Source organism: Loxodonta africana, chromosome 7 (assembly GCF_030014295.1).
Source record: "Loxodonta africana isolate mLoxAfr1 chromosome 7, mLoxAfr1.hap2, whole genome shotgun sequence".
In the NCBI taxonomy this organism is placed as follows: Eukaryota; Metazoa; Chordata; class Mammalia; order Proboscidea; family Elephantidae; genus Loxodonta; species Loxodonta africana.
Genome location: NC_087348.1, coordinates 2,602,381 through 2,625,874, shown reverse-complemented (window position 1 = coordinate 2,625,874; position 23,494 = coordinate 2,602,381). Strand labels below are relative to the sequence as shown.

General features: G+C 57.1%; 1 protein-coding gene across 4 annotated transcripts in view; it reads right to left on the bottom strand.

Annotated features, from left to right (window-relative positions):
• The window catches only part of KCNQ1 (potassium voltage-gated channel subfamily Q member 1), a 361,871-nt gene extending 345,784 nt beyond the window's left edge, over positions 1–16,087 (bottom strand). For 3 of the 4 annotated variants that reach the window (XM_064287583.1, XM_064287584.1, XM_064287586.1), the window contains exon 1: positions 15,699–16,087. In XM_064287583.1, coding sequence (XP_064143653.1) covers positions 15,699–16,087 — 389 coding nt within the window. Of the gene's footprint in view, positions 1–169; positions 575–15,698 lie in introns of those variants that run through there. The other variant, XM_064287585.1, reaches the window with a different exon arrangement.
• Positions 16,088–23,494: the final 7,407 nt, after the last annotated feature.

Here is a 23,494-nt window from a genome sequence, read left to right as displayed (position 1 = left end):
TTTTTTAAATGCGCCAAAGATTTGAATAGACTTCACCAAAGAAGATATACAGTTGACAGACAAGCCACGGCAAAAATGCTCAACGTCACTAGTCACACACAAAATGCAAAGTAAAACCGCAAGATACCATCACACACCTATTAGAATAACTGAAATTAAAAAGACCAACCACGGCAAGTGTTGGCGAGGATGCGGAGCAACTGGAACTCTCATTCACTGAAACAGCAACCACAGCAAGTGTTGGCGAGGATGTGGAGCAACTGGAACTCTCATTCACCGAAAGACCGACCACAGCAAGTGTTGGCGAGGATGTGGAGCAACTGGAACTCTCACTCACTGCTGGTGGGAATGCAAAATGATGCAGCTGCTTTAGAAAATTTTGGCAGTTTCTTAAATAGTTAAACCTATGCCTACCAAATGACCCAGCCATTCACTTCTAGGTATTCACCTAAAAGAAATTAAAGTACATGTTCATGTAAAGCCTTGCACACAAATGTTCATGGCAGCTTCCTTTGTAAGGCCCAACATCTGGAAAGAACCCCATGTCCACTCACAGGTGACTAAACAATGTGTGGTCTACTTGCACAGCCAGATACAAAACAATGAACTACCGATACACCCAACAACATGGATGAATCTCAAGACAGTTATGTTGATTGAAAGAAGCCAAAGAGGAGAGACCAGTCCCTGGAGGAGGGCATCAGGCTTGGTCAAGTAGAGGGACAGCAAAAAAGAGGAAGACCCTCGATGAGATGGATTGACACAGTGGCTGCAACAATGGGCTCAAGCATGACAACGATCGTGAGGATGGTGCAGGACCGGGCAATGTTTTGTTCTGTTGTACACAGGGTCGCTATGAGTCAGGACTGACTCGACGGCACCTAACGGCAACAAAGAGTGCTGAATTTTACTCAGGTGATGTACACCTTCTGTGTTTGCTTACTGGCCATGCCCTCCCCTCCACGAGTCACCTTCACAAGCTCCACCATGCCAATCCTCTTTCACATGTTGCTGTGAAAAAAAAAAAAAAATTAGCACAGTGTACTTACGACAATACCTCACGGGGGGGAGATGTGGCCGGCAAACAAATGCAGAAGGTGCCCACCAAGTGATTCCATGTATATAAAACTCTAGAAAACGCAACTAACCACCGTGCCAAAAAGCTGGTTGCTTGGGGATGGGGGCGAGGATGGGAGGGAGGGAGGAAGGGAGGGACCACATAGGGGCATGAGGAAGCTTTTGGGGGTGACATTTGCCTTCATCGCCTCGACTGTAGTGATGGCTTCACGGGTGTACCCATGTCAAAACCAATCAGATTATGTACTTCAAATGGCTGAGTTTACTGTAAGCCCCTCACCTGTGTGCGAGGTCACTGAACAAGCCTTTCAGGGCACACGTGGTCCTGCTCTTCTCAGCACCCAGAGAAAGCAGGCAGCATCCAGAGTGGGAGGCTGGCTGCCAGGAGGAGCTCAGGGTGGGCACAGCAGGCAGTGCCCCCACCTTCACCCACCTCCACAAACAGGGAGTGTTCAATGCCTCTGAACCCCCTACCCCAGGCAGCAGCAGAAGGCACCCTCCCCTCAGACCCATGTCTCAGCGGGAAGATTCGGGACATGCAGGGGCCCAGACAAGCCGCAAACCAGCACCCATGCTGCCCAGCGGTGCCCAAGCCCCTCGTTTGCCCCACTCCTGAAGTCCACCTGGGCCCTGAGTCTCCAGGGGAAGGACGGGGAGGGACGGGGGTGGGGGGGTTCTGCTGTCCCGCTGCCGGTCGTGCACCCTCCAGACAATCTTGAGGCTCCAGACAAGCCCCAAGCACTGATGGGGGACCGATATCCCCCCAGGCCCACTCAGCTCAGAGAAGTCCTCCCCAAATCCCACCCTCCAGCAATGGAGTCTCAACAGTTACAATGCAATATGGATATTCCGGGCAATCCCTGGGACATGGACTCAGCTTCCTGAGGCTGCTATCTGCCTTCCAGGGGCTCCTCAGCTGAGAGAACCCCACTGCCCTGGCTATATGGATGAGGGCTTGGGGCTGGAGGCCCTGCGACCCTCAGATTTCCAGGTCTTGCAGGCCACAGAGGCAGAGCTCAGTGGGTCCCTGTGGGGCCTTGATCTGGGAGGCTGAAGTCATGGCGGGGGGTCAGGTGGGCTGTGGCGTCAGCCAGGGTATGATGGATCGCAGAGGGCCCCACGTGCCCACTGGGCACTCCTGGAGAACAGGATGGTCCCCTGAGGGTGGGAAGAAGGCACACCTGTGAGGAGAGACCTCAGCTGAGTAGACCCCACAGTATGGCTCGGAGAGCAAGTCACAGACCTGGGAAGGAAGCCCCAACAATGCTGACCGGCATCCCTGCAGACCCATACACACCCTGGTGGGCAGGGGCCCTGGCAGCAAGCTTCCCAAGGGGACTTCTGTCCTCCTGGGGGCTGTATTTCCCTGGGCAAGACTGGCACAGGGGCCCAGAGCCCCTGAAGCTGGGCACATGCCACAGGCCCATGATGGTACCCAAGGCCAGGCACACATCCAGGCCTATGTTGGCCCCAGAGTCCCTGCTCCAGCACAAGCCAGGGGCAGAGGGGCTGCAGCCTCCATAGCCAGCCAGGCCTGCCCCTCACCCCTGGGAACAGCTGCCCCAGGACCAGCAAAGGGGTACCCAAGACCAGTGGGAAGCCCAGGACCAGTGGGCAGGAGCTAGGACCAGCAGGCTCATGCCCAGGACCAATGGGGGGGGCAGGACAAGGGAGGGGTATTAGGACCACCGGGGGGGGGGGCCAGGACCAGCGAGGGAGGGGCCCAGGACCAGGACCAGTGGGAGAAGGGTCCAGGACCAGTGGGACCGGGGTAAGACCAGCATGGGGGACCAGGACCAAAGGGGGAGAGGTCCAGGACCAGTGGGGGGCACCAGCCAGGAGAGAGTGGCCCCCACACCCCCACACTGGCTCCAGCTCCCCAGGAAGGACAGGTCAGGTTACAAGCCTGGCAGGGGCTACCAGGAACCACCCAGATCCAGACCCACCTGGAGAGCTTAACTCCCAGGTGCCACTGTGCAGACCGGGTCCAGAGGGGGCTGCCCAAGCACATGCCAATGGCACCTGGTCTTGGCCTGCCCAGGCAGAGGTGGGCTTCTAGCAGGTCTGCCCAGGTTCACCCCAGTCTCTGCCCGACAGAGTCCTCCAGCCAGCCTCAGAGAGTACAATGCTACCCCCTCCGGAACCTTCTCCTACCCCAGATACCTCTAGTCGGGAGTCAGCAGGCAGGGCACACTCAGGGCTCCCTAAGGTCGAGACCTAGGACCCAGACCACCCACTTAACCCCCACCCCAGGAACTCCCCATTGTCGGGACTGGGACCCACCCCCCGCCGAGTCCCCTCCCAGCCTCATATCAAGCTCAGTAGCCCACTGCCTCCTCAGCCCGGGTCAGCCAGAAAACACTCCCAGGGCCACAGGACCCTCCTGTTGTCTGTCTCTGATTTTAAGTAAAATAGCCTTCTTGTATTAAAAAGCAGTATTGTTTTTACATTAGAAAATCCAGAGAAGCAAGATCAAAAAGTTAGAAACCCAGCAGAAAATGCTGCATAACTTAAAGAATGTTATCACTGCCACCGAATTATCCCTTTCAAGACCCAATTATTTTCTCCCTGAATTTTTGTTGACACCGTGTGTTTTCACTCAGGGATGGCATGCTGATTAAAGGGCCAATTCAGAATTTTTATTATGAGTTATGGATCTTGATGCCCATTATCTGGGATCCCACCTGTCCCAGTGGACCCTGGACGACATAAATCCTGCTGATAGGCGTCAAAGATAAAAGTTGTTTGTTTTTTTTTTTTCTTGAAAATTTGCAAAACATAACGTTAAATGTGAAGGTACCTGGCAATGACTGCACCTACATTTTATTCCAGTCTTCTTCTTAGCCTTTTTATTATTTTTCATGAAACTTGTCTAAACATGGTAGAATTCATTCTTCCTTACTACAAAAGCAGTACTTACGGCCCAAATAAATAAAGCCAAAGCGTTGTTTTTTTTTTTTTTTTTTAAATCAGGAGAATTACCACTACAATACATCATTAGTGCAAAAGCAGTACTTAGAGGCAAAATAAATAAAACTAAAGAATTTGAATCTCAGGAAAATTACCACTACTCTGAATCCTTCTTTACAACAAATCAGTACTAACAGCTAAGAAGCAGAAACAGCTGCCCTGGAACACTGCAGACCTGCTCGCAGAGGAAGCAAGGATTGGGCCTGAAGACTGAATGCAGGGTAAGAATAATTTATGAGTTCCAATCGCTCGAAAAGTACCACCACAGTGCATTATTCCTTATTGGAAAGACATTATTTACGGCTCAGAAGCTAGAAAAGAAGGGAGCCGTAACACCTGGAAACAATGAATGATGTAAAGAAGAAAATGGCCACTATGACTGATGAAGACTGGCAATAATTTAGTCTCATAGTAAGTACATTCTCGAGAGAATATAGTATCTGGGAGGCTTATCTCACACAAATCAAGGCAAACCTGTCAAAAGTTTAGAAAATTCACACGCTCGGGAGGCATCACCTAAGACGATGCTCAATTCACACAGAAATGAGGTTCCCACTCAGAATTTTTGAGTTTCACACATTTTGCAAGGCTCCCACCTTGAGGCTTAATGCATTAAAATCCAATGAACTCCAGAGGCATAAAAAGGAGGTGGGATACGGTATGTCGCAGGAGTGTGAAACATTATACACATAGCAAGTGTTGAATTGGCATGTCTTATTATGTATAATTCCCCCCTCCCAAAAAAATTTAAGTTATAAACCTATCCCCCATGCCCAGGAAGGCCCACCGTTAGCCCCTCCATGTCCACACTCCCGACACACCCCTCGCACTCCCAGCTTTGGGTTAACCTTAGCAAGGGAGCCAGGCTCACTGCCCCACTTTACGCCAACGAGTGCCTTTCCGGGGCCAGATCTGTTGATATTTTAGCCAAGCACCATGCTGCAGTTTAATCCCCCCTAAACCCACTGTCACTGAGTCATTTCCAGCTCACAGTGACCCTACAGGACAGAGAAGAACTGCTCCATAAGGTTTCCAAGGAGCGCCTGGGGATTCAAACTGCTGGCCTTTTGGTTAGCAGCCATAGCTCTTAATTACTACACCGCCAGGGTTTCCCCAATCACCCAGTGCCCCCAAATGTCCTCTCAGCTGCTTTAGCCATGCCAGGCCCTAGTCCCAGCCCAGCCCAGACTCCATTTGTCCCACCACCGAGAACCGTTCGTTTTCCACAGGCTGCCTTATTGTGGGCCCTGCTTTAAAACCAAACTCCAACACTGACCACTGAACCCCAGGGGCTAGTTCGTACTGAGAAAGACCCTTCCCTGGTGATTGATTAATACAGCAACCCCAGGAAGACAACCCCACGTGGGAAGGCCGCAGGTGTTGTGTGGGCTGAATTGTGCCCCCCTAAAAGATACATCCACATCCTAACCCCTGGTACCTGGGAACGTGATTTTTTTTATAAAACAGGGGCTTTGCAGATGGAATCAAGGTAACATGAGGTCATACTGGATCAGCCAAAAAACCAAACCATTCCCATCAAGTTGATTCTGACTTATAATGACCCTATAGGACAGAGTAGAACTGCCCCATTGGGTTTCCAAGGAGCAGCTGGTGGATTTGAACTGCTGACCATTTGGTTAACAGCTGCACCATTAAGTTGGGCCCTAAATCCAATGATGGGTGTCCTTATAAGAGCAAAATTTGGACACAGAGACAGAGGAGAAGGGCAGGTGACGACGGAGGCAGAGGTTGGAGCCATGCGGCCACAAGCCCAGGAACACCTGAAGCCACCAGGAGCTGAGAGAGGCAAGAAGGATTCCCCCCTAGAGCCTTTGGAGGGAGTATGGCCCCGCCAGACCCCTTGATGTCGGACTTCTGGGCCCCAGAACTGAGAGAGAATAAATTCCTGTTGTTTAAGCCCCCCAGTTTTGGGTCATTTGTTGTGAGAGCCCACGGAAATTCATACAGGCACCTACCCCTCACAACTGGAGACCCTGGAGACCCTGAGGTCACTGGGGTGCTAGCCAGGGCCAGCCAGCCATGGTGCTGAGTCGCCCCCCAAGTTGGCAATGCTCTGGGGTCTCACAGGACCCGGGAACCCCTGCTCCGAGCCCGGAGCTGCACAAACTCAGGTTCAGGTCTCGGCCACCTGTGGTCCTCCCTGGGCCTCAGTGTCCTCTTTGGAGGACCCCACCAGGGCTTTTACCCCCTACCACAGGCTCAGGAAATGTGGCTGAGCTAAAACACACAACATCCTCCGCACAGTTTCTGCCACACAGAGAGCACGCCAGCACCCCCCACCTCCCGCTCCCGTCCCCGGAGGAGTGTGGAGGTGGCGGCCATCAGCACGGGGTGACTCTGAGGTGGCAGGCAGCCTGCCAGCTGAGGCCTGATAACAGCGGGAGGTGGGGCTGCCCTGGGCCCCTCCCGTGCCCCTCCCACCCCGTGCCAAGGACAGCCAGAACATTCCAGCTCCCGCCTCGGCGGTGCCACGCCTCCACGGAGCACCACACAAGGACCCAGGTGTCCCTGATCCAAGGGAAGGGGTAGGGGGAACCTGACCTCAGCAGAAACGGCCTCACCTGGCAGTATCTGCAAAGCCCCTCACATTCCTCATTGTTTGCCCCCGCCCAGCAAGACAGGCTAGGTCTCTTGAGGACCCAGGGCAGTAGAGGGGTCACACAAGGTCAAGCAAGCTAGGGACAAGCCAGGAACTTCACCTGGAATCCACCCCTCCCCCACGTCTCACTCGCCAGAGCCCGGAATCCTGGCTCAGCCGTCCTAGCTGCCCTGGCTCTGCCCGGCTGCCGGCCCCCACCCAGCCTATGTCCCACTGCCTGGGGGAAACTGGAGCTCCTGACCAGCCCACTGCATGGCCCTGCCTTGCTGGCCCAGTCTCGTCCCCTGCTGCCCTCCATGTGCCCCAAAGTCCCAGCCCAAGGAGGAGGGTCTCTCTTCTGCTCCTCAAAAGACCAGGCCCTCCCCACCTCAGCCCTCCGCTGTCCTCCCATGGGAGCGTTGCCTCGGCCCCCTCCTTACCAGGCCGTAGGCACCCTGAGAGCAGGCCTTGTCTGTTACCTTCCCCGTACCTCCAGACCCCTGGACCCCCGGGCAGAGAGTGCCTGCAGTATGGACCAGTGCAGATGGCCTGAGTTCCCTACTCAGGAATAGAGAGGGTGGGGCCACAGGGTCTCTCTGGGACATGTGGGGCTGGGATGGCCGTCACGCTGGTCAGAGAGGTGGTGCTGACCACTGTGTGTGGCTCCCTCCACACCAGCACCATGAAGAGCCACAGTACCCCAGAACCCAGGCCTTCGCTGGGGCTCTGTTGGGTGGGCGGCCAGCTGAGACTCAGGGCTGGAGGCCACAGCCCACAGACTGACCCACTGATCTGCTGGCCACCTTGCTTAAAGACCAGGTGACAAAGGATATCCATGAAGGCTTCACCCTGACCTCGTTGCCCAAACACTCTCTTACATCCAGTGACCCACCCACCTCCCCACGGTGACCAGGCAGCCCCGGGGACAGCCATGATGACCCTCAAACCCCAGTGACCAGAACCCAAACCGCCAGCAGGATCCCCGCAGCCAGGGAAGGGCTGCAAGTCATTCCGGGGTCCCAGAAAGACACAGCAGGCTGAGCTGCTCCAGGACCAGGAGACGCCGCTGCCTTTCAAGCCTTACACTTTGGCCAAGTGGGTCAAGGACACATGGAGAGGCCGACAGAGCAGATCCACCCCCACCACTCTGGATCCAGGCAGGCCAGGCTCCACCTGCCTCCAGGCCTGCTTACACAACAGTCCAACCAGTGTGCCTAGTGGGTGCTGTCACCACTGTGTCTCCATTCCTTCACCCACTGCTCTATCTGTCCATCCATCCGTTCATACTCCCATCCATCCATCTAACCACTCTCATCCACCCATCTGTCCATTCATCCATCCACCTTTCATTTCTCCATCCATTCCTCCATCATCCCCATCCACCCACCCAACCATCCCTCCCCCTCCCTTCATCCATCCATCCACACACCCCTTCCTCCCTTCCTCCCTCCCTCTCTCCCTTCATCCAGTCCTTCCATCCCCCATCTTCCTTCTATCTACCCATCTCTCCACTCACACATCTTCCATTCATCGATCCATCCACACATCATGCCCCATCCATGCATCCATCTATCTCTCCACCCCTTCCCTTACCTCCTCCCTCCATCTGTCTGTCCACCCATCCCTCCAGAACATCTACTCTATGCTGGGCCTTGAATGGTTACAAGAGCCTTCCCTCATTTCATCGTGGCCAAAGGCCTCAAATTCCTGAGCCTCTAGAAGCTTAGAGGCAGGGGCAGGGGTCACACAAACAGAAGTAGATGCCATCTGGGTTGGAGAGAACCCAGGCCTGGCCTCAGCCACCATCCTGCCCCCTCAAAACACACAAGTACACCTCAGACAATGAGCCCATCCCCAGGCCTCTCATGGCCCTGGTGTAATGGAGCCAGTGGCAGCAGAGGTGAGAGGGAGCCGTATTGCCAGTACCCATCCCAGGACCAAGCATCCCCAGCATGAGCACAGCCTTATCTGGGCGCTCGGGAAATCCACGTGCCATGGCAGAACTTCCAGGGCTATTTTAGGAACAAGACAGATACCCTGGAGATCTGCTAGGAGCAGGTGGCCTGCTTGTTGACCTAGAACCCATTCTTCTGAGGCCAATGGCATGACCACCCTTGCCAGGCCTCTGACTCAACTCAGCTCGATCACTCACGGGGCTGCTGGGGGCCTTGGGCTGAGCCCTCACATGCAGCCACCTCCAACATTCAGCACTGAGACGGGGTGCAGAGCCAGCCACATCTCCGTAAGTGATGACTGTTGGGAGGGAGGTCACCTACCCAGTGCCACGCACCAGGGAAGGCAGGGCTGGGATCTGCCCAAGTGTACCTGCCCAGGACAATGCTTTGGTGGCGTAGTAGTTAAGTGCTACAGCTGCTAACCAATGGGTCGGCAGTTCAAATCCACCAGGCGCTCCTTGGAAACTCTATGGGGCAGTTCTACTCTGTCCTATAGGGTCGCTGTGAGTCAGAATCGACTCGATGGCACTGCGTTTACTGGGTCCACAAGGCTCAGGGGCCATTTCCACCTTGGGCTGTGCATCACCTTGGCCAGGTGGCTCCAAATCGCCACCCATGGCCCCAGGGAGGTAAGGAGGGCAGCAGCTCCCACTCCGGAACCCCTGATGCTCAGGCCCTGCGGGGGCACCACAACCAGGTTCCACCTCCCACAGCGGGGTCTCCCCTCCACAGGAGGCGCCTACAGGCTGTGCACCGGCTGGTGGACAGCACCACCTCAAGCAAGACACCACAAGGCCCCAGGCCTCAGAGGGGTGGAGAGATGCCCTCATGCCCACCACAGAGAAGCTGTCCATCCCACTGAGTCCTCAGGTCTCCGGAGTGGACAGAGCTCCTGGCACTGCGGGTGTTCAGAACACCACCTCATCCATACCCTTGGCCCAAGGCTCAGTAACATCTGGGCTGAGAGTCCAGGCACCTAGGACACCTGAAAACTCCAAGGGCGGCCTGGGCCCCTCGAGCCGGGAAGCCGGGCAGAGGCTGCTCACACACAGACAACACTCGCCCAGATGCCTGGGTGCTCCACAGGCCTTCCTCCAAGGGCACCCTGCTCAGCTCCAGCCTCTGCTCCCCTGAAGGCTGGCCAAACTGCCGCCTGCAAAGACCCAGGGAGGCCAGTCTCTGACTCATCTACCTCAGAGCAAGGGCTGGCAGAGCACATGTGGCCCCTCTGGCCATTCCTGCCTACCCGCCCACCAGCAGTTGGGCTCTCTGGGGAGCTCGCCCTGGCTGGGGTGCCCTGCTCCTGCCCTGTTACCTCTCGCAGAGGCTCTGTGTCCCCGGAACCCAAATGGCAGGACTCAGCTACACCTCAGGTGAGCGGCCCTCTTGTGACTGACGTTGGGGGAACTTGAGTTTCCACATCAGCACTGGGGTGGGGCATGTGGGTTTAACAGAAAGACACTTGTGAGTGTTTGCCCTCCATTTCACAAGTTAAGCACGGTTTGCCTAAGAGATGGCAAAACCTGCAACGTGGCTTCAACCAAACCACTTTCCCCCTGAGCCCCGGGTTCCCACCAACAAGGGAACACTAGGCTGGCTCTCATTAAGCCAGACCTCGCACCCAGCCCCAGGCTGTTGCCTCAGCACATATTGGGAGGAGGGGCGCTAAGGGGAAGTGGAATCCCTCGTGCCCACTTTGGTGAGCCTGGGTCTTCCCTGCAGGCCCAAGAGCAAGCAGCTGCCCCCTTCACACCTTGTCCACCTGGCGGGAACTCTGGAGCAGGAGGGAGGCGGCCCCTCCACTGCAGACAGGGACAAGGAGAGGCAGAGGTGGTCAGCAGTGCTGCCCTCTCAGGGCCTCCTTACATCCCTGTCCCTGAAAAGGTGGCAAGTCATTCACGAAAGGACGACAGCCCCGAACCCCTCACTGGGCGAGCCGCTCAGCAAGGGCTAGGTGGGAGCAGGGATCACGTGCAGGGCCACACCTCAAGGGCCAGCGGCAGGCACGGCCACAAGGCTGCCTGAGGACAGAGGTCTCCAGAGACAGGACAGGCAGCCTCAGGCCCCTTCCACCAGGCCATGGGGGTCATGAGGGTCTCTGCCGCTCAGTGTGCAGCGAGCTGGGAGGCAGGTGGCGGTAATCACTGCAGCACCTGACACGCTAGCTTTCTGGACTCAGGTCACCCGACCCCTGGTGGCACAAGCCCCAAGCAGCTCCGCCTGCAGCTGACTCACGGCGGTCCCCCGGTACAGAGAGGGGGCCAAGCAGCCCCATCCTGAGGCCACACCGCTGTCCTGAGCGCCACCCCGGCACCCCCACGATCATGTCCCCTCAACACCTAGGGCCTGCAGCCTCCATGTTCTGGCTCCGCCCAGGAGCCAGGCAGAGGAAGGGCATCCACCGGTGCCCAGCAGCCCCTGGGAGACCTGAGACACCCCACATCTTTCTTCCCCAGGTCAAACCCCCAGCCCCTCCTTGGCCTCAGTGCTGCTGGCCTCCTGGGTGTGAAGGCCCAGGAACGATTGGGACCCTGGTGTGGAGAGGATGTCTCTCCTCCCTCTGCCCCCAGCCTTGCCCTATGAGGAGGACCCTGGCCACCGCAGCTCCCTGTACAGCCTTACAAGGAAGGTTCCAGGACAGCGATGAGTCTGCCATGGATGAGAACACAGGGCTTGAGGGTTCTGGAGCTTGGCCAAGGTGGCCCAGGCTGGGGGCAACGCTCAGACGTGAGGCCTGTCTCCCGGCTGTACGTGAACACTGCTCTCCTGCCAGGCCCTCTCGTCCAGTATCCCACGTCCTGCATCTGGTCACCAAGGGGCTCTGTAGCCCCGTGGACAATCCCCCAGTGTGCCGGGGGGTCCTGGCACACTGGGGGATTCTGAGCTCTCTCACCACCTTGACGCCCCCACTACCTCCTGGGGTGACGAGGCAGCCCACTCTCCCGGGAAGAATACCCTGGCATAAAGGACGCCTGTAGCCCCCAGCTAATACAGGCCCCCATTAGGTGGTCCCTGCATGGACGAAGCAGACATAGGTGTCTAGGTCAGTGGGCCAGCAGGGGGTGGTCTCTGGACAGCCAGGGGACCAGGCCCAGAGGAGGCAGCACTGGGAGTTTTACCCAGAATCCCAGGGCTAAGGAGCCTGAAAGGGGATGGCTCAAAAGGGACCCGACGGCCTGCAGCCCCATGTGGCCCCATCCTCCTCCGTTCCCCTGTCTAAGGCCCTAACCCCCCAGATCCACAGAGTGGGCGTGCCCTGGCTGGTGAGTGACCTCCAATTTGGAAAGGCAGCAGGATTAGCCCAGCGAACCACCAGGGCTGCCAGGATCTGGTACCATAAATGATTAACGTGAACTATGAAGGGGCTGCCAAAGTCACCAGGACGTTCTTGGGAACTAAGAAGGTGCCGCCACAGCCACGGGAAAGATCTGGGGAAAGTCAGGGTGGAGGGCAGGACAGGAGACAAGTGGACCCAGCCTGGTCAAGAGTTTACCCCTCACCTGCCCCCATTCCCTCTTCTCAGCACCCCGCCCCACGGGACTCAGCCTGAGGGAGCCACAGAGTGGGCAAGGGCCAGATGCTTACCAGGCTGGGATGTGGGTGTGCTCACGAGAACACGCAGCCAGCCTCACACCTCCTATGAGGCAAGGAGAGGAGAAGGGCTTGCCTAGGTCACATGGCGAGGGCTGTTGGCCTGGGCCTAGTCCAGGCAAATGGATCAGAGCCGTGGCTGGGGCAGAGGGCAAAGGAGGGGCCTCCACATGACATCCTGCACCTCCGAGGGGGGGGATGGGGAAGGGTACAGGAGAGAGAGGACAAGTATGAGGGACAAGGAGAAGGAGGGAAAGAGTAAGAAAGGGAAGTGGGGGGGGGGCAGGATTGGAGGGGAGAAGGGAAGGGGGAAAGTGGGAAGGAAGAGGGGAGAGAAGAGAGGGCAGAAGGGGGAGGGGAGGAGGGGGAGGAAGTCAGAGGGCAGAGGGGGAGGAGGGCGGGGGGAAGAGAGGGGGGAAGGCAGAGGGGGAGGAGGGGAGGAGGGCAGAGGGCGAGGAGGGGCCCTCAGGGTTCCTATAGCTGGAAGCTTCCTGCAGCCAGAGCCACAGAGGAGGGTGTGGACCGCTGGACAGGCCTCCCTGCCCCCTTGGCAGACAGGATGCAGGAGCCTGCAGAGGCCAGGGGATGGGCAGCAGCTCTGCTCCAGCCTGAGGCCCATGGTGCGTCCCCCTCCCAGGCCTTGTGCTCACTTCCCTGCCATAGGTCCATAAGCGAGGAGGCTGGGGCCCTAGGGTCGAGGGTCTGCCTAGACCTCTGTGCCCTCAGCACCAAGGCAGGTGCCAGGTGCCCAGTAGGTGCTGTACCCTTGGCTGCAGTCCCATCCCCCAGGGCTGCAGCTCCCAAGAGTCTCTGACCGAGATGATGCTGAGGGAGAGGATTGGCGCAGGGAGGAGGAAGCCACGCTGACCAGGAGCTGGGGCTGGGCGGCAGACAGGGTCAGCCAGGAGGAGCGCAGGAAGAGCCAGCTCTCCCCTCACCCCCAGGCTGGGAAGGGATTCCCCAAGGAGGGTCAGGATATCCTGACTTGTTCCTGCTGTGCCGGGGGCGGGGGGGGGGGTGCAGCCACCCCGCAACCCCCCCCACAGCACTCACACACCAGGACCTGTCCTTTGAAGCCAGCCCGCATCCTGACAACATCCTCCCCCCTTCACTACCCACCTCCCAAGGACGAGGCCTTTCTCTGCCATAACCCCGGGCAGGCTAGCACAGACCAGGGGATGGGCAGCAGCTCACCCCATTTTACAGTGGGAGGGGACGGGGCATGGGGCCATCCACCCCATTTCACAGGGGGAGGGGGTGGGGCATGGCACCACCTACCACATTTCACAGTAGACGGGGGCAAGGGACATCTACCCCATTTCACAGTGGGAGGGGTAAAGGGGTCGTCCACCCCATTTCACAGTGGGAGGGGTGGGGTGTGGGGGCTGTCCACCCCATTTCATGAATGGGCAGCAGGTGTTGTCTGCTCTGCTGCAGCCGGCCCTGCAATCCCAGCTCCAAAGAGAGTGCCCGGGGCCCTGCAGGCATTTGGAGACTATGAGGGGCGAGAGACACCCTCCTGGGATACTCTCCCAGGATGCCAGACAAGCCTCATGCCCTATCCAGGGAGACACTCCTAAGGCCCCCTCCAGCCCCACCCAGCCTGGAGGGGACTTGGACAGCACGTCCACAGCCATCCCCGGGGCCTGGAATGGCTCCTAGGGGGCCGCAAGTGGGAAGCTTGCCCGAGGTCACCCCACTCAGGGAAGCCCAGAAGCTGCCCTGTCCCAGCTCCTGGGAACTCCTGAGCTGACTTCAGAGAGTGAAACAATCAGCCAGGAAGAAAACAGAGACTTCCTCTGGTCCCCAGCCCTCTTCCTCCAGTGGAGCCGCTGCCCGCCACCACATCCTCAAGGCGGAACCAGTGGGGCCCCTCCTGCAGCAGCCCTTTGGGGGGCTGTGCCGAACTGACTGCTTGGCACTTGAGGCACAGCCCAGCAACCCCTGCCGCCTCCCAGCGCTGGCACCCAGGGTTCTAGGAAAGCCAGCCCACGGGCCTCCTCCAGGGCTGGTGCTGGCCCTGCCTGGCCTCCCAGGCTTCTCAGGGGCTCTGGGAGCCTGGAGGAGTGCACACAGCTGTACTCACGAGCCCTACCTGGGCCTAACGCCCACTTGAGTGGGTCCCTTGGGGCAACTGCACACTAATACCCCCAAGCCAGGCCACTGCTGCTGCCCCAGCCATGCCCAGGCTCAGGGGCCGCCAACACTCAGGGACAGGGGCTGTGGGTAGGGAACCAGCTTTAAGACTGGGCCTGTGGGCCACACTAGTCCCCAAGGCCTGCCTTTTGCCCCTGGAGGCCTCTCTTCAGGAGGCTGCACCCCCACACCACCTGAGCCTGTGGAGGAGCAAGAAGGGGAGGTGAACTTGGCAGCTTCCACACCCACCTCGCCTTACGGAGACGATGCTCCAAGCAGCTGGGACCCCAACTTCTGTTGCATCCCGGGAATCTGGAGGCTACCAGAGAAACAGGGCCCCGGCGCCCCCCAGTCTGTCTTTGCTCAGGCTAAGCCAAGCACAGGGACAAACAGGACGCCCACCCCCATACAGCATAGAGACTGGCTGAGCCAGGACCCACAGGCCAGAGCCTGGAACAGTACCAAGATGCTGCTGGCTGGGCAGCCAGGAAGTACAGCCACCAGGGCGGAGGGGGCAGGGCCCCAGGCAAGGACCAAGGCAAGTGGCCTGACCCTTCGTGGGGGGGCAGGAACTTCCTCACACCCTTCCCCAGGAATTCGGCAGCTCTGCCGCCCTCAGGCAGGCCATGCCACGAATCAGAACCACCTGGACAGCAGCCACAAGCCAGGTGAGGCTGCTTTCCGCCCTCCCTTCTCCTAGGCACACCTGGTTCAGACTTACTGCTGGGAACCTGGCTGACCTTCCCCTGCCCGGGCCGGTGAGGAATAACTGCCCCTACGTTTTCCTCTGCATGGACCTAACCCAGGTGGCCGTGGGCACTTGAATGGCCATGCTGGCTCCAGAAAACCCCATGGGTCTGGCCACCCGGCTGAGCAGTAGCCTCCACTAGCCCAGGGGAGACCCCTGGGAGCCTGGGCCTCCGAGAGTGTGAGATGTTGCTGCCCCAGCTGGAGCGTCAGGCCCTCCCCTCTGGGGCTCCCCCTTCCCAGCTCCCCCTGGGGAATTTTTCCTCCCTGCCAAGGGCTAGCGCGGCCAGCACAGGTTCTCTCCCACAAGGATTAACGCCTGGACCATGGCTCCAGGGTGAAGTTGAGCGCCTCTGAGCTCCAGAGCCCCCACCCGGTTCTCCCACCACTGTACACACACACCCACGCTTCGACAGGGCGTGTGCAGGGTTTCGCGCCCCCCCCCCCACCGCCAGACACCAAGACCCTGACAGGGTCAAACCGCCCCCCCGCAGCTTGCTTTGTTTGCCCATGAACGCCTTCCCTCCCCCGGCTGCTACTGGGAGGCAGCAGGTGGCGGTGGGCCCTTGCGCCCCCACCCACGCGGAGAGCGCCCCTCGCACCGCCGACCCCGGGATACTCACACGGCAAAGTGGTAGACGAAGCACTTCCAGCCTGTGGGGCGCTCGAGGAAGTTGTAGACGCGGCCCTGGACGTGGGTGCGAGCCAGCAGCGGGCGGCGCGCGCTGTAGATGGAAACGCGCGGGTCCAGGCTGACCCGTGGCCGCGGGCCCGGCTCGACTGCGGGCGCGGGCTGCGGCGTGGCGGGCCCGGCTGGGGGCGGCGAGGGTCCCGAGGCGCCGGGGGGCGAGATGGGCGCGTAGAGCGCGCCGCCCGCCGGGCCGCCCTCGGCCAGCTCCAGAGAGAAGGGACACTTCTTGGCCAGGCCCGCGCTGCCCCGCCGCGCGCCCAGCAGGCGGCCCCAGTCCCAGCTCTTCCTCTCGCCCCGGGGCGGGGAGGAGGCCGCGGCCATGGCGAGCGGGACCCGCGGGGCCGGGCAGCGGCGCCGAGCTGCTCCTGAGCCGGGCGCGGGTCGCAGTGGCCGCAGTGTGCCAATCCCGCCGCGGGGGCGGGACTGGTCCCGGGGGAGGCGAGCCCCGCCTCGACAGTAGGCCCCGCCCCGCTGTCCGGCGCGCACCGGGCGCCCTGGCCTGCGCCCGCCGGTACGCACCTGCTGGGCCCCGCCCACTCCTGCGCCCACTTGCTCACTCCCCAAGTTCTTGCTCACCTGCTGGGCTCCGCCCTCTCCTGCGCCCACGTGTTCGCACTACCCAAGTCCAATCTCTCCTGCTAGGTCCCGCCCTCTCAGTACCCACCTGCCACCTGCTTGGCCCGGTGGGGTGCGGACCCCCTAGCGGGGCGCGAAGGATAGCTACGGGCGGCAGGTGCAGAGGCCGAGAACCGCGCTGCCTAGATGGGAGGCGGGGTAGGGCGCCCGCACCCACTCTCCCACCCTCGGAGGGAGCGTCCCGGTGCAGCCTGAGCGGCTTGGGAGAGGGAGTGAGGGCTGAGAGGGAAGAGGGTCGCCCTGGGTCACGCGCGGGGCCAGCCTAGCGGCGCTGGAACACGTTAGCCTGGAGCGCACTCTGAGCGACCCTTGGGTGCCGGCCGGGGCGCGGGGGGCCAACCAGGGGGGCGAGATGAAGCGGCCCACAGGCAGGGGTCGGGCCGCGGGAGACCTGCGAGGGGTTGCTCGGGCTGTGGACCCGTTGACCGACTGGCATGGTGGGAGGGGCTGCCCGAGCAGGTAATGGGGAGGAGGACGTGATGCCTTCCCGGGTAGACGTGGGTCAGGGAGGAGAACGGATGCCTTGTCCTCCTCGCCCTCCGCACCTGGCTGCCGCTGCGCTTCGTGTGTTCCCCTGGAAGGGGCGGGACAGCGTGGGCGACTGCAGTGGGTGGTCCCGAGGTCTGCGCGGGTCCCCTGCGCTGCTGCCCCTGCTGCCCTTGCTACTGGCTCCCCCTACTGATGGGGCGGGGGAAGGGCGGCAAAAGAAGGCTGGTCTTTCTGGGGCATTGCTCTTGGCGGAGGGATAACCCACCCCAGTGCAGGTACCGGGAGGGGTGTGACCTCGGCTGTGACCCCGCCCAGGCCAGGGTACCCATAACCTACCAGCCACTTCCAGATCTTCACTGAGCACCCCGGTGGGCGGTCAGCTTCTTGATCTGCAGAGTAGGGCTCCAGCTCCTCCCCACCCTCTCCCCACCCCAGGGTGCTGCCTGCACTCAGCAGCGGCTCCGTGTGCATCTGCAGAGAAGGGGGTCCCCGCCTGTACCAGGCACTGTGGGGACTCCTGGAGTCGCTTAAGCTACAAAACAGGCAGAGGAATGGGAAGAGGGGAGAATTTACCTCCGCAGGATGGGGGGAGCAGCCAGCAGGGCAGGTGCTGGCACGCTCGAGCACACACACACACACACACCCCACACCACACACACACACACACACAGGGCAGACATTCGGTGGATACCATCTGAATGAGTGTGTGGCTGGACAGTGTCTGCACACGTCTGTCCCAAATCAGTAGGGGACAGATGGACTTTTAGTAGGTGGTGTTGGTGCAACAGGTAAGCCCTCACCTGCTAACTGAAAGGTTGTCAGTTCAAATCCACCCATAAGCTTCGTGGAAGAAAGGCCTGGCAACCTAGCTCCTGTAAAGATTACATTCAAGAATACCCTATGGGCCAGTTCTATTTTGTCACATGGGCTCTCTATGAGTGGAATCCACTCAACGGCACCATGAACCATATAGAAAAAAGGAATCGGCTCCATTCCTCAAGCTATGCACAAGAACACACTTTCAAATGGATCAGAGTCTTAAATGTGAAAAATGAAATGAAGCCACACAGATGCTATAAGAATGGGCTGGTTCCCTGGAAGTGGGAAAGTGCTTCCAACTGTGTCTTGATATCTAGAAGCAATAGACAAAACAAAAAATAATAATTAAAAATCCATGGTTATTAGTTGTTTTCTATTTGGCTCTGACTCATGACAACCTTATGTACAACAGAACAACCGAAGTGTTGCCTAGTCCTACACCATCTTCATGGTTGTCAGTATGTTTAAGCCCGTTATTGTGGCTACTGTGTCAATCCAACTTGTGGAGCGTTTCCCTTGTTTCGCTGACTCTCTACCAACCGTAAAGTCCTTTTCCGGTCATTGGTCTTTCCTGATGAAGTGTCCAAAGTAAGTGAGATGGAGTCTCGCTATCCTCACTTCCCAGGAGCACTCTGGCTGTATTTCTTCTAAGACTGATTTGTTCGTTCTTCTGGCAGTCCATGGTATATTCTGCATTCTTCCCCAACACCACAATTCAAATGCATCAAAAACACCACTGCAGTTGTTGTTAGGTGCCGTCAAGTCGACTCTGGCCCATAACGACCCTCTGTACGATAGAACAAAACATTGTCCAGTCCTGTGCCATCCTCACAATCACTGTTATGCTTGAGCCCGTTATTGCAGCTGCTGTGTCACTCCATCTCGTTGAGGGTCTTCTTTTTCACTGACCCTCTGCCAAGCATGATGTCCTTCTCCAAACACCATTGGCAAAGTGTAAAGGACAAGTGACCAACTGGGGAGAGGATTTTGTGGCTTGCACCACAGACAAGGACAAGTATCACTGAAATACCCATAGTACCAGAACGGGAAGAATATGGAAGATAGCTCTGTGAGAAAGCGGGCAAGACAGGTGAAGGGTTCACAGGAAAAGGGCATTGTGACCTTTGCCCTTGTAATAGAACGCTCGACCTCACTTGCTGATTAGGAGTACACTCACTCGACTGCACTTCTCACTCACCTGGTTGGCAACAAGCAGCCCAGAAGGTGACCACACCTGTGGACAAGGACATGGGAAGGTAGGTGCCCCCATACGTCGTGGAGGACAGGGGCTCTGGAAGTATTGACAAAAACACATGTACCATTTAACCCAGCAAGCCCACTTCTGGGAACTAATTCAAAGATACACGGAGAAAAAAAAAATGGTTGCAGCAGAGCGGATTCTCACTCCTGACGACCCCACGTGTGTCCGAGCAGAGCTGTGCTGCACAGGGTTTTCAGTAGCTGATTTTTCTGAGGTAGATCAGCAGGCCTTCCTTCTGAGGCACCTCTGGGTGGACTCGAACTTCCAACATTTCACTTAGTGGCTGAGCATGTTAACCCTTTGTACCACCCGGGGACTCTGTGGGAAAAATAGCAAAGTATCACAAACCGGACGGTTTATAAGAACAGAAATTTATTCCCTTGTGGTGCTGGAAGCCAGAAGTCTCCAGGGCCGTGCTGCCTCTGGAGACCTTATCTCTCCCAGCTTCTGGTAACCCTGGGCACTCCTTGGTTTGTAGACGCATATTCACATTTCATCCCTCTGTGTGTCTCTGTGTCTCTTTTGTAGGACACCATTCAGATGGGGTTATGACCCACCCCCTGCAGTATGACCTCATGTTAACTGACAACATCTTCAAAGACCCCGTTGCCAAATAAGGCCACATTCACAGGAAACCCTGGTGGCACAGTAGTTAAGAGCTATGGATGTTAACCAAAAGTGGGCAGTTCAAATCCACCAGACACTCCTTGGTAATCCTATGGGGTAGCTCTACTCTGTCTTATAGGGTCGCTATGAGTTGAAATTCACTCAATGGCAGTGGGTTTTGGTCACAGGTACTAAGGGTTGAGACTCCAGCATAACGCTGGGGGACACGATTCGACCCATGGCACAAGGCTATTCATTGCAGCACTATTTATATCGGCCAAAGACTAGAAAGAATCCCGGTGCCCCTCAAGTGGCTGAATTACGCTCTGGTGCAGCCCCATTACAGATATTATTACGGACATTCAAAGGACAGAAGGAGCCCAAAGAACCATCTGGTTGGTAATAGTGCTGGTATTGCTCGCCTGAAATTTTTTACATATATATGTGTGTGTTTGTGTGTGTGTGTATGTATACACATATATGTATGTAAGGAGGCCTGGTGGTGCAGTGGTTAAGCACTTGACTGCCAACCGAAAGGTCAGTGGTTCAAACCCACCAGCTGCCCTGCAGGAGAAAGACGTGGTAGTCTGCTTCCGTAAAGATTACAGCCTTGGAAACCCTGTGGGAGCAGTTCTACTCTGTCCTACAGGGTCGTTATGAGTTGGAATCGACTGAACAGCAATGGGTTTTATGAGGTATGTATGTGTGCAAATGTACATACATGTGCGTATACATACATGTAAAAAAGATAGGTTAAAAAAAAAAGGTGCCGTCTTAGTTGATTCCAGGGCTTTGAACCAGTTAGTTCAGGTTTGAACCCCTGCTGAGAGTTTGTGTTCCTAACGAGTCCCCAGGCGGGGGCTAATACTGCTGATTACAGACCAATTCTGAGAACCACTAGAAGAGCAGTTATTCTCAACATTTATTATATATAAGAATCGGCTGGGGATCTTGTTAAACTGTGGATTCTGATTCAGTATATCTGGGGGGGAAAAGCAAGTTCCCAGCAGGGGTTCTAACCAGAATGAACCACCTGGGAAGTCCTGGTCGATTCTGACGCATGGTGACCCTATTTAAATAATCATGTTAAATTCCTTAAAAACCAAGATCCTTAGTATAACAGAAAAGAGATACAAATATAATATCAAAGAAGTTAACCACAAACCAGTTCTTAAATTTGAATTGGAAATACTGGAATAAACTCCTCAGCTGTTTTGTCTTCAAACAAGTGTGCCCTAGTTCTGTCCACTGAAAAGTTCTACAAGCAATGACAACCCAGTAGCAATGAGCACCCTCCTGCCCAGATTGGGGTCTCTAAATACTGCTTCCCCCTAAAAAGAACCAGTACTCTTTGCAGAAATGGCCAACCCAGGTCTGAAGCAGGAAGTATAACACGTGAGTCTAGAAAGGCTTGTCATCACAGAAAACAGGGAAACCATCAAAAACTCCAGGGTCCCCTTAAAGGGCCCAGGAATTACCTGAAGGAGCTGGTCAACAATGGAAAAATCTGGGCATCAAAACAAATTATGGAGTAAAACATATCGATGTCTTAAAATCCATTAATTTGTTATGATATTTGAAACAAACAAACAAACAAAACTTACAATGGTCTTGGTAGGTCACCAGTACTCTGAAATCCAGTGAAAAGAGGGAGAGTCCACGTTGATCCTGCCTTTCCTGTTTGAACTCAGCTTCAGCCCAAAGAGGCTGCATCTGCTGGAGATACTGATGGAAGTGTTTACTGACAAAAGCAGTAAATGGCTTTGACATAATCCACAGGGAGGGGTGAGGTGTTGGGTGGAAATTAAAGGAGACCCCAGCGACAGTCATGGTGCTGTGCTCCTGCCTTTGGGTAGAATAATAGTGATAATAACAACTCACCTCCCAAGCGTCTGGGGGACTTGTTGGAAGACCCCATGTGCCTCAGGCCCTTGAAGAGAGACCAGCATGTAAGAAAATGGGGATGAGGGCCTTTGGGGGTTGTAATAGATTGAATTGTGTCCCCAAAAAATATGTGTCAACTTGGTTAGGACATGATTCCCAGTATTGTGTGGTTGTCCTCCATTTTGTGACTTTCCTTTGTGTTATAAATCATAATCTCTGCCCGTGGTTAAAGAGGATCAGGGTGGGATGTAATAACCTTGCTCAGGTCACATCCCTGATCCAGTGTAAAGGGAGTTTCCCTGGGGCATGGCCTGCACCACCTTTTACCTTACAGGAGATAAAAGGAAAGGGAAGCAAGCAGAGAGTTAGGAACCTCACACCACCAAGAAAGAAGCACCAGGAGCAGAGCACATCCTTTGGACCCAGGGTTCCTGCGTGGAGAAGCTCCTAGTCCAGAGGAAGATTGACTAGGAGGACCTTCCTCCAGCCGACAGAGAAAGAACACCTTTCCCTGGAGCCGACGCCCTGAATTTGGAGTCGTAGCCTACCAGACTGTGAGAGAATAAGTTTCTCTTTGTTAAAGCCATCCACTTGTGGTATTTTTTTGCTGGGTTTTTAAAGCCATCCACTCGTGGTATTTCTGCTACAGCAGCACTAGGTGACCAAGACTGGGGCGATGCCAGGATCCCAGGTCAGGGGCCTCCCTTGTAGGGACCTGGACTCACGCTCCTAGAGCACTTGGTGGGGTTGGCCAGCCTCTCCCAGGAGCTGATGGATAAGTGACCCTTCTTGAGGAGTCTGGGGGCCCAGCAGGGCTGGGCTGAGGAGTGGGGAAGCACTCAGGATCAGAGGCTGCTTCCTTGGGGATCTTGGGGTCAGGAGCACAGAGGCCAGGGTGGGTACATGCCAGGAGGCCCAGCTCCTCTCCTTGGGCCTTGCTGTTCCCTCCCCCAGGGCTGGACCCCAGGAGCATGGGAGGGCTTAGGGAGGCTAGGCCCCAAGGAGTATAGGTGCCTGCTCTTGGGGTCTGGGCCCCCAGACACGGAGGACACCTGAGGAGGTCGGAGGCTGGCACAGGGGCTGACTGTAAATTCCCAAGTGTGAAGGAATTGAGGGACATGGAGGGAGCTGGGCAGGAGGGGCTGAGAGGAGGGAGCGTGGCCAGGTGAAAGGAGTGGGGCTCAGTGCTGGGGCTCCACTAGGCTGGGGCTCCACTAGGCTGGGACTCCACTAGGCTGGGACAGACTCAGAGGGAGGGCTGGGTGCCAAGGGTGGGGGTGGGGGGTGGAAGCCAGCGTCCACACAGGGGCAGGAGCACAAGTGACTCTCATGGGACAGGGCAGCTTCTTCGGGCTCTACTCCATGGCAGGTGGGTGGCTTTCTGGGCTGGTATGGGGTGAAAAGGGCTCCCCCGGGGCTATCAGCCATAATGGGAGGAGCCATTGCAGTGGGGAGTGGGGCCAGAGCTTAAGGCTGGGTGAGGGCAGGGGTGAAAGCTCGGGTCCCCTCTGGGCCAGGCGCTCCCTGCAGAATCACACCCCACACTCACATTCCCGACCCAGGTTCCCAGACAGCATGGGTGGGCAAGGGGCAATGTTTCCCTGAGGTGTAGGGGCAGTGCTCCCCTGAGGTGTAAGGGTGATGCTCCCCTGAGGTGCAGGGACAGTGCTCCCCTGAAGTGTAGGGGTGGCACTCTCCTGCCCTGAGGTCTAAGGGCAGTGCTCCCCTGTCGTGTAGGGGCAGCCCTCCCTCACAGTGTCTACTTTCGGTTTGGGGCGAAGTCATCTGACATGACCAGCTCCTAGGCTGTTCTCAAGGCCTTGTGCTCAGCAAGTAACTCGATACCATCAGGCCCAGCCTATCTGATGTAAAACCCTTCTGGATGTTTCTCTGGGGCTCAATTCCAAGTCTCCAAATTCAACATAAGTCACAAGGTCCCGGGGCCCATTGGCACTTGCTTTGTGCCAGTTGAGTCTGGCCTTCGACAAAAGGCTTGTGGATGCCTTCCCATCACCCTGGGGCCCCCTCCCCCA